This window comes from Myotis daubentonii, chromosome 13, assembly GCF_963259705.1.
Source record: "Myotis daubentonii chromosome 13, mMyoDau2.1, whole genome shotgun sequence".
In the NCBI taxonomy this organism is placed as follows: Eukaryota; Metazoa; Chordata; class Mammalia; order Chiroptera; family Vespertilionidae; genus Myotis; species Myotis daubentonii.
Window position 1 is genome coordinate 36,676,201 of NC_081852.1, and position 14,099 is coordinate 36,690,299.

Consider the following 14,099-nt stretch of genomic DNA (forward strand, 5'->3'; position numbering starts at 1 on the left):
ATATATTTTTAAAAAAAGAAAAAAATCAATTTCCTAGCCTTGTGCCAACAAGCCAATACCAGGAAGTCGAGGGAGGTCAGTTCTGGCCCCTCCCAGTGGAAGTGGAGGGGCATGAGGAATTGGAAGGAGGTCGCCCATCCCAGTCTCTTCTCTGAGGGAATGAGGTACCCATCCCTGCATGTTTCCCTGAGCGTCTTAGAACAGCGCAGACGCCTGGGGTCTCTGTTGTGATGACAAGAGAGAGTATCGAGGAGGCTACATCTCCTCTCAGAGGCAGAGATGCCCTCTGCCGGAAGGCAAGCCACACACTTTGTTTCCTGCTCTGGAAAACAAGAAATCTTCAAATCTGAATGGAAGATTTTTTTTTTTTTTAATGACAAAGTTGATTGTGTACATATGGGCAGAGAGGTTAAAACTGTTTTTTCTACAGGCATTTTAGAAAAGTTAAATGTGCAGGCTACCCTCTGTAGAACTTCATCCCTTTTTTTCCAGACACTCTTTCCACTGTGGAATCTGTGAGACTTGCCAGCCAGGAGAGTGGCAGTTTTCCAACAAAAAGGCTATTTAACTCATTGGTGGATAGAGGGGGAGGGTGCGGCTAGCCATGTAGGAATGTCTGTGTTCAGTCTTCTTTGATTCTGAAATTGCCTTCTCTTCCCCCCCAACATCTTCATATGGTCCTCCTGCCCCACCGTGCACCCCTGCCCACCCCCACGCCCTGATTCTGTACTCCATCTCAGCCACCCCCTCACCACTGGTTTCAGGGGAACGTGTGAAAGCTGCATGTTCTTAATTTAGGGTATTAGGTCTTGCTGGGAAAATTACCTAAACTTTGAAGAGTTATTGTGTCTGAAATTTCAGAACTGGTTGTAAAACTTTAGTCTCTTGAGATGACACCTAAAGGCATTTCTTTGAAAGGGATTTCTAAAGAGAGAATTTTTTTAAGTGGAGTATAACAAAGAGTTGCAGAGATCAACATCTTCAGTGTTCCAATGGCTTATGTGTGTAATAAATGTGAGGCTAGGCCTTATTTTCTGAGTTTTGGATCAGGAAAAAACAGGATCCTGTGGGGTCAGAGGAAGAAGCTAAGTCTGTCTGCAGTTGTGAAAATTAGCCAAAGCGCCACAACAATATGTAAATCACACCTTCATGAGTAAGGAGATAAGGTAGAGAGGAGAGTCCAACTAAAGGGACTGTGGGTGAAACAGTTTGTTCTGGATGGTACATGGGATCTGTGTGATGGGTTCATGGAATTTAAGGCCAAAAAGGGAAGAAGGGAAATCTGAGAAGGGGCGTCATGGCCCCCAACATGAGGTCTGTGGACTTTACAGAAGCCACATGGATTTTAAGCAGGAGATTTTGACTGTGTTGGCCAAGGGGAGAATGGCCTGCTGGGAAGAGAGACAAGGAGAGTCCAGTTTGAAGACTGTCACAGAAGTGCTCATGAGCAATTAGGTAACTAGCAATAGTGGGATGGTTTGAGAGGTGTTTCTTAGCTAAAATTGATAGGACTTGGTGATTGACTGTTCTTTTTAAATGAGGGAGGGGCAGTAGGATGACTCCTATTTTAGATAATGGAGAGAAGTATGAGCCATTGCAAGTGAAGAGGAATATTGGAAGAGGAGCAAGGGCTGATGGCAAGGTGAGTTCTGTCCTGATCATGCTGATTTTCAGGGGCTCTGGGGGACCATATGTGCTCGGCATTTGGATAGCTGAAGATAAAGATTTGGCAACCCACAACATATTGATGGTAGACAAAGCCTTGGGAGCAGATGAGAGTCACTAGGGTGTGTGCAGGGGGAAAGCAGATGGGTGCTAGAGGACGAAGTATGAGAGCCCTGACATCTAAAGGCACTGTTTTAATACTTTACATGCAATTAATTTACTTAACTCTGTTTGAACCTATGGTGGGCATAGAAGTCATATTGCAATGAATTAGAGTTTTCTACTCCCAATAATAATGAGTCTCAAGAAAGGTGTTAATCTGGCTCTTTCACAAATGCCTTTGACTTTGTTCCTCCTCACAGAGGTAGAAGACTCTCTGGGTCCACTTTTGATTGAATGGGATGCTATGCCTGCTCCTCCCATTTTCATTTCTTCACTTCTCCTAATTGAATCACCAAAATATTACACATAGAAGGCGGTCTTTGAACTGGGCAGGAATGCCCACACAGAAGTGCTATGAATCTGTGTATTCCAGAGCATGATGGGTTTAGTGCCCTTTCTTGCTTTAGGAAAATGTCTCAGTGTGCATGGAGCGTAGGCAGATACATTTTAATCTGGTTGTGCTAGAACAGGAAGTAAGCAATGTTCGCATGTGCCAGCTTTTTGATGTAAACATTTCAGAATGGTGATTTCAGACTCTTCCGAGCTGAAGGACTCTTCGTTCACAATGCTGTACATGTTAGTTGACTCTCTTTGGATCATTTATGTCATATTTGTGAAGGAAAAAGCCATGGAATAATTCATGTGACGATGTGCTCCGAGAGTATGTGGCTCATTAGTAACTTATTCAAGCAGTGTATTATATAAGTGGCCGGTTTAAAAAATAAACAATGACTTGGATTTCAGCACTAATTGAAATGCATTGGGTCACATCAGCTTAATTGATTCTCCCAAAAATATGGGGAACTCATATTAGAAACTATAACCACAAATTGTTATATACATAGTTCCTTGATGCAGATTTCAGAGAAGAGTTTACAAATGCACTTGTGAATGGGAGCTCTGTTTATTTTCATGATCGGACTGCTTCGGCTGTGTTCTGTAGTGGCATCTGAGAGAAGACTTGGGATGCAGCAGACTTTAAGAAGACTGCCTGTAAACGAAGTTGGGAATATGCGATTTTACTGAGTACTGATACTAAAGCATATGTGCTGATGAGGACCAGAGGTTGTTTAAGGATATCCTAAGAATTCAGACTTTATTCTGTAGTTAATAGGAAGTCACTGAAAGTTTTGAATATAGAAGTAATCTGATTGTCAATGGGAAGAAGAAGTGATAAAACTGGAGATCATTGACAGAGTTCTGAGCCAAGGGGGAGATAACATTTGACAGATGCTTTACAATCTAGAGCAGAGTTCATGGGGAACTGTGCTCAGGAATCAGGTCCAAAAAGCCAGGCCAGGGGGAAATGTACCTAGAGCAGCAGAGGACAGTGCAGCCAGGAGACTCCAAACCATGGGCAAGAAGACAAGCCAAGGCCAGAGCTTAGAAGTGGCTCATTGGCATCAGGAGGGTCCGAGGAGTGAAATGTCGCTGTGAGTGCTTTCGTGGCTTCAGTTACCACAGTCTGAAAATTCCCCGACTGGGAACTGAACCGTGACCTCCAGGTTCATTGGTTGACGCTCAACCACTGAGTCACACCAGCCGAGCAATTCATACATTTTTTAATTGAACACAGTTCTGAATGGTGTGTTGAAATCTCCCACCATCCTGCTCTACAGCACGGAACCTAGAGGACCCAATCCGAGGAGAGGGACTTATTTATTTTCCATGGCAAACATTGGAATGATGCGTGCAAACTATCTGAATTTGCCGTCCAAGATTTTTCAACAATTTGCACGTCTTTCAGAGGCTTTGAAAAACAATTAAATACTATAAAATATTTTAATAAGCAAAGCCTTGTGGAATTTTTAAAGATGCCTTAACTATGTCCCTCCCTTGTATTTTTTGGTTGTCATTTTTTCACAGCATTCAAATTCTTGTCCATGTGACATCAGTCTGTAGTTTATTTTGTAGTGGTGACTTCCAGAAGTCAAATCAACTTGAATTATTTTTTTATTTACAGTTTTAGCCTATTTAATAAATCTTTCTGTGGTAGGAATGGGTGAAAATGCTCATTTTTAGTCTTAAAGAAATTTTACATCCATCCTAAAACTTTTTTCATGATATCACATTTAATTTATAAATTCCAGATTTGGGTCATAACTGGTTTTGACAAACTATTTAATTTGCTCTTTTCAGAAATTTGCCAACTCATTTGTTTCAATTCTCACAACTGGTATTTTGTTACTGGCTACTTGGTATGGTTATTTTCCTTATAACTCAAGAGTAGTTTAGCCAAAGTACATCCTTGAAGCTGGCAATTTTTTGGGAGGTGTGGTTAGCATAACTTTTAACCGAAGTGACACTTCTTCAACATTGGGATACAGGAAAAGGAATAACCACAGGATTGGAGTTGAACCTTAAATGTCCAGTGGGTAGTGATTGAATTAAAGTTGAGAACGGTGCCCTTCCTGCTGTTTGGCTATTTACAGATTTTACTAAGATCGTTAAGGCAGCGGGTGACTCCAGCTGACTCAGAAGAGCTTCCTAAATAGAATATATGGGAGAGTGAACAGAGGTTCTCAGGTTTGTGATATCTACTTCCAAAAGCCACAATAGCTTCTCCACGGGCAATTTTTCTCTTCATGAGATAACTAAATGCCAAAACAGCAACCGCTGTGATCAAGTGACAGGGGCTGTACTTTAAAGGTTGTTTGCTAGAGTTTCCTGTACTCCATGATGTAGTATAGAGGAACTAGTAGTCTCAAAGATTTATTCTCAAGATATCAGGGTTAATAGTTTTTTAATTTGTTTGTATAGTCTGGTTATTGTTCTGTTGGTTGTAATTTACCTCACGACTCGCTTATGTTCACACATCTGTTACCCTTTGAGCATCAAACCTTTTGGCCTCACTTTTCTGGTTGAGAAATTCTTGATATTTAAAAAAATGTATTTATTTCCAAGTTAATATAGAAAAATCAGAATATAGAGACAAGAAGAAAAATAATTGTCTTATACATATCTTTGTAGCCTTATAGATATAAATACATATCTTTGTACATATAAACACATATGTTTTTAAAATGGAATTAACATTAATTTACTCTGTTACCTGTTTTCTCGTTGGGGTATATATCATGATTTATTTTTAGGTCAATAAATATAGATGTGCATATTTGTCATATGAGTGTGCCATAGTCTATTTAATTGATAGGCATTTTGATTGGTATAACTTGGTAACTTGGAAAATGAACTAGAGATACATAATGAGATCTTTTAAATAGTTTATAACATTTAATGCTCAATTATTTCACTTAGGGTTATATACCCAAGGAAATACTCTGAAAGGAAAGAAATATAGAAAAAGATTGATCATTGTAAGCTACTCATGTTAATGAAAATGGATAATGATTTTTGGTTTACATTTTTATGCATTTTTTACACTTTTATTTTGGTTTGCATTTCATATACATGATTTCATTCAGTACACAATGAGGAAGCTGTGACGCAGGTCACCAGCTGGGGTTGGAGGCCAGGAGCTGTGCCCAGGCAGGAGTAAGACCAGCACTTAAGTCAGGAACTCTGGCTCCACGTCCTGCACCTTCCAAGTGTGGGACTTCAGCCAGTAGCCTTTGGATCTGTAAGTGGGTCACAATGCCCAGCCTCCTTAGCTCCCAGGCTTTGAGCAATAGGCAAGATAATGCATGTGAAAGTGGAGCTTCTACTAAGAGACCGAGAGAGCAATTATTGAAGTTGCTGCTTTCTGAAAATGAATCTTTCAATGAATCTTCAGACTGCACACTGAGGCCATGGAGGTTTGGAACACTTTTAATAGCAAGAGAGCAATAAAACCACAGTCCAACAGCGGTAAGGGCCAAGTTCAAAGGGGACAGAGTGGAGTTATAAATAAGGAAGAGGATTTGTTTGCACTGCATAGGAGCCAGGAGAGTGTAAATTCAAATCTGTTTGTTCATTTTTATTGAAGACATTATACACATGTAAAAAACACACACACACAAACTTGGAGCATTGGGAGACTCATAGCCTGACACATGGTTTCCGGCTTCCAGTTTCCTCTTTTTCATAATACTGCTCACTGTGACATATGCTCACATTTGGCATTTGGCTCTGGAGATGCCCCACCCCGCCATGAAATCATCTGAAGTTTTTTTTCCCATGTCGATTCTTTTCTTCTAGTCATGCAAAATCAAGTCCAGGGTGTCTACCCTGACGAGGCCTCCCCCATCCTGAGTTCCAGAAGCTCCTCCAGCTCTCCCCCTGTCTGCATCACTCATGGGGAAGGGGTGGGCCTGGCTGAGAGACACTGCCACCCTGGACTGTGTGCTGAGGTCTCAACTCTAATAGCTCTTGAGGCTCACCTGGGGAAAGGCCATCCGAGAACTGGTAACTCAGGGTTATGATTGAGACAGCAGGAGGGCAGTAAGTTTGGGGTAGAATGAAGAGGCTTCATACTAGTGCATCTGAGATGTGCATACATACTGGCTGGCTTTGGGCCAAAGATAATGATAATCTGGCTGGCCAGCGTGGCTCAGTGGTTGAGCGCCAACCTATGAATCAGGAGGTTCGATTCCCAGTCAGGGCACATGCAGGAGTCAGCCGATCAATAATTCTGTCTCATCATTGATGTTTCTATCTCTCTCTCTCCCTCTCCCTTCCTCTCTGAAATCAATAAAAATATATTTTTTTAAAAAGATAATGATAATTGGAGTAGCAACCACAACAATGTGTGTGTGTGTGTGTGTGTGTGTGTGAATTGTCACCCAAACCAAATGCTATCCTATACATTGTCTGATTGATCATGAGCCCACCTCCCCAAACTTGCCTTAGAGTGGACCCACATTCCTAGAACATTTCTAAATCTGGGCAGCTTAGACCTCAAACTACCGTGATTTCTCTAGAAATGCTGCCTGGGCCTCATCAAATTCAACATCTTACTGTGTGTCTTATATTTTCTTTGATACTTTATCTAGATCATTTCACTTCATCCTAACAGCAACCCTGTGAGGAAACTATTCTTAGCCCTGTCGACGTAAGAAACATCCAAACCTGTAAAAAAATTTATGAGCTAAACTGACGATAATTGTCAGGATTGAGAAAATGCTCCGGAGAATGGCAGTTTTGCAGCTTATTGTATACATTAAAATCAAAGGAGGAGACAAAAGGAGGTTGCATGAAATTCACTGGTGGTAGATCAGGGAGGCAGGAGAAAGAAAAGCAGGCAAATCCCTGAGATTGGATAAAAAATAAAATGGAGAGACACATATACTTCTTTTACATTGGTGGGTGTAGAATAATTAACAGTGAACATTTACAGCACATAGGGATGGTACTCAGGGAACAAGATAACAATGAGGAGTTTGTTCTGGTGAGGTGAGTGTGCCCTGAGCAGTGTGTGTGTGTGTATGTGTGTGTGTGTGTGTGTGGTGTGTGTTGGGGGGGTGGGGGCATTGCTCTGACATTTTATTGTTGTTAATCCTCATGGGAGGATATTTTTTCCATTGATTTTTAGAGAAAGTGGAAGGGGGGGAGGGAGAGAGAGAGAGAAACATGGATATGAGAGAGACACATGGATTGGTTGCCTCCCACCCTGCACAAGCCCCTTGAGGCCAGGGATGGAACCTGTAACCCAGGTACATGCCCTTGACCGGCATATGAACCCACAACCCTTAGGTGTGTGGGCCATCACTCTAACTACCGAGCAACACCGGCCAGGCTACTCTGACATTTCAAAGGTATGTCATCCTAGTTGCAAAAAGACTTTAGACAGGCTTACCTAAGGTAAAGGTTGGCCTTTGTCAAGGAACCTCCAGGCCTAGGATGTGACTACCTGCCATGACTCACTTCTAATTAGGAATTCTTATGTTTAGAACATCCTGTGTGGTTACTTGTGGTCTCTGAGTTTGTAGGGCCCAACATGCAGGCCTCCTCTGAGCTTGTCCCAGTTAGCATGTGGCCCCTTTTTCATCCACAGCCCCATTTTACAGAGTAGGAAACAAGAAGTTCAGCAATCTATAATAATAAAAGCGTAATGTGCTAATTGACTGGGCAGCCGAATGTCCTTCCAGATGAAGCCACAGTGGCAGGGGCTGAAGCAGAGGTGGTTAGGGGAGATCAGGCAGGCAGGCAAGCAGTTAGGGGTGATCAGGCAGGCAAGCAGAGTGGTTGGGGGCTATCAGGCAGGCAGAGTGGTTGGGGGCTATCAGGCAGGCAGAGTGGTTGGGGGTGATGAGGCAGGCAGGCAAGCAAGTTGTTAGGAGCCAGTGGTCCCGGATTGCGGGAGGGTGCAGGCCGGGCTGTGGAACCCCACCCCCACCCCCCTGCACAAGTGTCATGCATCGGCCTCTTGTGTTAAATATTTGCTCAGGGTCACAGAGCAGGTAGGCTGCAAAGCAGATTTTAAACTCAGGATTGCTTGACTACAAAGCTCATACTCATCCTACTGCTATGCATGTGCAGTGAGTTTTCCTGGGCCAGTGAGCTGGAAGAAGGTAGGGATTTTTGCAAAATTGTTCTTGGGGACGTGGAATGGAAGTATACCATCAACGTTATGGTTTCTGGACCACTTCCTGCTAAGTGACACTGTGAGACGAGGTGCCAGGGATGTCTGTGTGCTGTTTCTGCACTCAGGGAGGCAAGGACTTTCTTTACCCTGTGTTTTGTTTTCCATGGAGAAATCCTTTATCTGGAAGTAAAGGTTTCAGCAAAGAAAAGTTTTCAGCTGCCCGGTCCCTTTGCAGTTTAAATATCATTCAAAACATCTGCTTCTATTTTATTTGTTTGCCTGTTGAAGAAAATCAGGGGTAAATTTGAGATAAAATATCTTCCTAAACCAAAAAAGCCCCATACTTGGCCATCTGAAAAAACTTCATTTGTTTGTTTAAACATGACAGAAGTGACAGAAAATCTGTGCAAATACCCACGATTAAGATTCTGCTAATAGCCCTGGCCGGTGCGGCTCAGCGGGTTGGACATCATCCGGTGTACCAAAAGGTTGTGGCTTTGATTCCCGATCAGGTACACGCCTGGGTTGTGAGTGTAGGTCGGGGCACATGCAGGAGGCAACCAGTTGATGTTTCTCTGCCACAATGATGTTTCTGTTTCTCTCTCTCTCTCTCTCTCTCTCTCTCTCTCTCTCTCTCTCTCTTTCCCCTTCCTCTATCTCTCGCTCTAAAAATCAATAGAAACATCTTCTTGGGCGAGGATTAAAAAAAAAAGATTCAGCTAATAAAACGCAAATGTTCTGAGATTAACTGTTAAACACTTTTAGAGTAGTTCTTTCTGGTGATTTCTGAACTGTTGTTGAAAACCAAGCAGTTGTTTGGGAGGCAATTTAACAAGATCATAGCAACGTTTCCACAGAAGACCAAGAAAGCCTGGAGTTTATTCTGGACCTCTCCCTATAGGGAGAAGAAATAGGAGAGAGAGAGAGAGAGAGAGAGAGAGAGAGAGAACGAGAACACATCTCTGTGGACAAATTAAGCTCTGGTGGGCATTCATGTGCACAGGTGGGCAGCAGCCTCTTAAGTCCAATATGCTATCACTGGGATCAGAGCCCTTTTCCATAAAGGCAACAGTGCTGAACAATATAACTCCACCATCTGAATCTTATATATTTTCTGGCTTGCCTACTTTTTTAAATGGCTCTCTGCGGTTTTGTTTTTGCATGTGGCAAAATTTACATATAATGAAATACCCATCTTGTGTGTACATTCAGTGAGTTCCATCAAGAGTGCCAACACCTGGGTACAAACCCTTGTCAAGACATACAACATTGTCACCCCGAAGCAACGGCTGTTCTGAGTTAGTACACTAGTTTTCCTGTTTGGGGACTTCATATAAATGGAATCACATGTAGTTCTTTTGTGTGTAAGACTTCTTCAACTCAGCATAATGTTTTCATTTATCATTCACGTCACATGTATCAGTAGTCCTTTCCTTTTTATTGCCGAGTAGTGTTCCGTTATAAAAGTATTCTACAGTTTGGGGTTTTTGTCAGTTTTTTCTTGGTTTTCCCCCTGTGGATTTTGTGTTTGTTATCTGTTTTTCCTATTGATGGATACTTGGTTATTTCCCGTTTTTGTCCAAATGAAGTTGCTGAGAATATAATTGTACGAGTCTTTTTGAGGATACATGGTTTCATTTCTCTTGAGTAGATATCTATGAAATTACTGAGTCATGGGGCTGGTAGATATTTCGTTTTATAAGAAACGGCCGGATTTAGATTTTTTCCTGAGACGTGGGCCATTTTACCTCCGCTGTCGGCATCTGAGAACACTTGCTGCCATTAGATGGTAGTAGTCACATCCCATTTGGGTTTTAATTTGCATTCCTCTCGTGACTAATAACTCTGAGTGCTTCTTCCTGTGCTGCTGACCATTTGTGGGTCTTCCCTTGAGAAGTGGTTGTTCAGATCTTTTGCCCATTTTAACACGTTAAGCGCCCAGTCAGTCACCGGTGACTGACACTATACTTTCTGTCCGGAAGACAAAACAGGCTGGCCGCTTACATGTTAAAGATGGGGTTGTCTTTATATAATTGAGTTGTAGGTGTTTCTATATCTCCACATAGTATACAGATATATGTATGAGACCCTCCCCCTCCTCCCGGGAGTGGGGTCCCTGTTACTTTTCTTCTTAGCTGTATTTGCCCCCCAAATGATGCCAGGGACTCTGCTCTGTTTAGTACAGTACCATATTCCCAGTACCTATAGTTGTAGCTTCGAGGCTGAAAGCTTTTCAGAAAGAAAGAGTTTATGGAGCCAAATGCTAGCCAGAAAAAGGACCAGTGCCCGGGACATACTGTCTAACCAGCCGGCGCCAACCGGTGGTCCGTGAGGTCCGAAAGGTTGGCGATCGCGGGAAACCACCAGCAGCAGGGCTAGATGGAGAAGATGAGCATGCCCTCTGTCCTGGAGTTGACGGGCTCTTTTATACACTGGGTTTGGGGATGAAAGATGTAAATTGTTTTGAAAGAATTTACATTGGCTGCAGGAGGGTGGGAAAAGGTGAAGTGCGGGCAGTTCCAGGGTGGGTGCATAGTCCCTAAGGAAGAAATCGTTCCTACTTCGGGATTGGTTATGGGCAATTGGTTGTGGGAAAGTTCATACATAACCAGGATGTGGTGGCAGCTGGCAACTGGCCTTTTAAAATTTTTTTTATTTTTATTTTTTGTTAATCCTCACCTGAGGATATTTTCCCATTGATTTTTAGAGAGAGTGGAAGGGAGAGGCACATCGATTGGTTGCCTCCCACACATGTCCTGACCATGGCCCGGAATCGAACTGCAACTGATGTACTTGACTGGATTTGAACCCAGGACCCTTCAGTCCTCGGCCTAACGCTCTATCCACTGAGCCAAACTGACTAGGGTAGTTGGCCTTTTTTTAAGATAGCATCCTGGAAGTTGATTCAACATTTCAACATATAACCAGGAACATAAACAGTCTTTTGTTGATTTTGGCCTGAGGCTCTTAACTGATTAATCTCTTACTTCTCCCTCCCATCCTCTGACCTGCTATAATTTAATTTAGGACATCTCTGAATTTTTTCTTGTTAGAGCTCATTTACATAAAAATCTACTGAAAGAATCAATAAATGAACAGGTGAACTGGCTTTTGGGCCTGATATCCAGACTCAATGTTCTTGAATTTAATGGTAGTGATTAACAAGCAACTAGAGAAAAAGACATTAATGTCCTTAAGCTATAAAGTACACTTGGCACAGAAGACTCAGATACCTTCAGGGGATTTGCTCGCCAGGGGAAATACTGCTAGAATGTCTCATGGACTAGACTAATTTGTCCCCATTTATGAACCCACAAGTGAAAGCCACTGCTGTCTGACCTGCTGCATTCTGGACTATATCCCGCCTCTTCCACATCCTGGGTTCTCACCAGGCTTGCTTGACGGGTGATCTGAGCATCTAGCCGGGTAGGGTTTCAGACAACCCAGCTGATCCCAGCTTTCAGCATCTTCCTCCTGGCTCCCTCTGACTGCCCATTCCCTGCCTGACTGGCCCCTTTGCTGGGGGCTCTGTGCCTCGTCAGCAGGCCTGCCCCCACTGGTTGCACTGCCCAAGGCCAGCAGGGGGCTCCCTCCCTTTGGTCTTGAAGCGATTTTCCTGGTCCTTGTCCAGCTGGCTCCCGCCTTTCCTGTTAGGGGTGGGTATACACTGAGGATGAGCAGCAGCATCCACATTTATAGAGGACGCTGCCGGTAAAGGCATGTTCACATCCTTTATCTCATGTAGCCTCCAAATCGTCCTATTCATATCCTTCTTTGTTTTTCCCCAAGGGGGTGGCACAAAGAGGTGATTTAATGTGCTCCAGAATTTAATAGTTGCCCTTATGTGGCCCAGAGTTTTCTAAGCTTCTCTGGGTCTTGCTCAAAGAATATTGGTGTTTTTTCTTTTGTTTTGTTTTGTTTTTAGCTCTGATGGGTGTACGTGTGTGGTGTTTAAAAGGCTCCATAGATTTTTATAGTTAAGCAACTTGGATTACTTTTCATAAGAAATTCAATTCCACACCAAAAATACATGTGGGTAGTTCCCAACCTTTTTACTTAACCACTGTTATGGGTTCCTTCTACCCCACCGTCTTTGGATCCCATCATTAAAATTTCTTTTCACCAAAAAACTGCACATTTTATGTATTTTTTTCAATCTCACCTGAGGATCTGTTTTTTATTGATTCTAGAGAAAGTGGAAGGAAGAGGGGGAGAGGGAGGCAGGAAGGGAGAAAGAGAGAGAGAGAGAGAGAGAGAGAGAGAGAGAGAGAGAGAGAGAGACATTGATCGGCTGCCTCACCCACATGCCCTGACCAGGGATTGAACCCGAAACCCTGTGGTGCACAGGATAATGCTACAACCACTGAGCAACACCGGCCAGGGCAAAAACTACATTTTAAAATGTCATGGAACCAGAACTTTTACATTGTATCAATAATTATCTCATTCAAATTGTACTTTCAAAGAGTCATGATGTGTATTCTAAAGGCTGTGTCTGTAGTAGAATTAATTAATGTGCTCTGTATGCCAGTGATAAATGAGGAGTTTCCTTTGGGGAAGACTATTAATGTAATCTGTTACTTTATTATATTTATACATATTATGTTTATTAGCTTATTAACTATTGTACTTGATCTTGTCTTTCTTTGTAGGAGAACCAGCACAAATCCACCAATGTCATCTATCAGGCCCACCATGTGAGCAGGAATAAGAGAGGGCAGGTAGTTGGAACAAGGGGCGGATTCCGAGGATGTACCGTGTGGCTGACAGGTATGCCGTGTTGATATATATCCTATCTAATATAAGAGAAACATGGTAATTAGCTGTACCTCCGCTACCCTTCCCATTGGCTAATCAGGGCGATATGCAAATTACCTGCCAGCCAAGATGGCGGCCGGCAGCCAGGCAGCTTGAAGCGAACATGAGGCTTGCTTGCTTCAGTGACGGAGGACTCCAACGTTCCCCGCCTGCCGCTGCCGGCCTCTGAGCTTGCAGTTTGAAACATTGTTACAAATATAGAAGCTAAACAAAACCCCAGAAACCTGCTTTCAGCCTGCCGGGATCTCAGAGCTGGAGTTGAAACAGTGTTTCGATTATAGAACCCAAACAAACCAGATACCTGCTTTCAGCAGCTGAGGCCTAAGAGCTGGAGCCAAGCCTCAGAGCTAAAGCTGGCCCAGAATAAAAAAGAAAAAAAAGGAAAAAAGGAGCAGTTGGGAGCTTCAGTTACCCACCAGCCTGAAAACAGCCCTCAGCCCCTCACCCAGACTGGCCAGGCACCCCAGTGAGGACCCCCACCCTGAAGGGTGTGTGACCAGCAGCAAACAGCCATCAGCCCCTCATCCAGGTTGGCCAGGCACCCCATTGGGGACCCCCCACCCTGATCCAGGATACCCTTCAGGGCAAACCAGCCGGCCCCCACCCGTGCACCAGGCCTCTATCCTATATAGTAAAAGGGTAATATGCCTCCCAGTACCGGGATCAGCGGAGCCATGAGGCCTCCCGGCACCGGGATCAGTGTGACAGGGGGCAGCGCCCAAACCCCCTGATTGCCCTGCGGCTCTGTGTGTGACAGGGGGTGGGGCCACAACCTCCCTATCCGCCCTGCTCTGTTCGTGACAGGGAAAGGCGCCCCAACCCCCTGTAAGCCCTGCTCTGTGCCTGATACGGGGGAGCTCCCCAACCCCCTGATTGCCCTGCGGCTCTGTGTGTGACAGGCTGCGGTGCCCCAACCCCGGGATCGGCCCTGCTCTGTGTGTGACAGGGTGCGGCACCCCAACCCCCCCCGCCCCACCTCCCCATGGGCCCT

General features: G+C 43.8%; 1 protein-coding gene across 1 annotated transcript in view; it reads left to right on the forward strand.

Annotated features, from left to right (window-relative positions):
• Positions 1-14,099, forward strand: part of PAPSS2 (3'-phosphoadenosine 5'-phosphosulfate synthase 2) — a 70,689-nt gene that overhangs the window by 24,685 nt on the left and 31,905 nt on the right. The window contains exon 2 of the mRNA XM_059662728.1: positions 12,943-13,060. Coding sequence (XP_059518711.1) covers positions 12,943-13,060 — 118 coding nt within the window. The remainder of the gene's footprint in view (positions 1-12,942; positions 13,061-14,099) is intronic.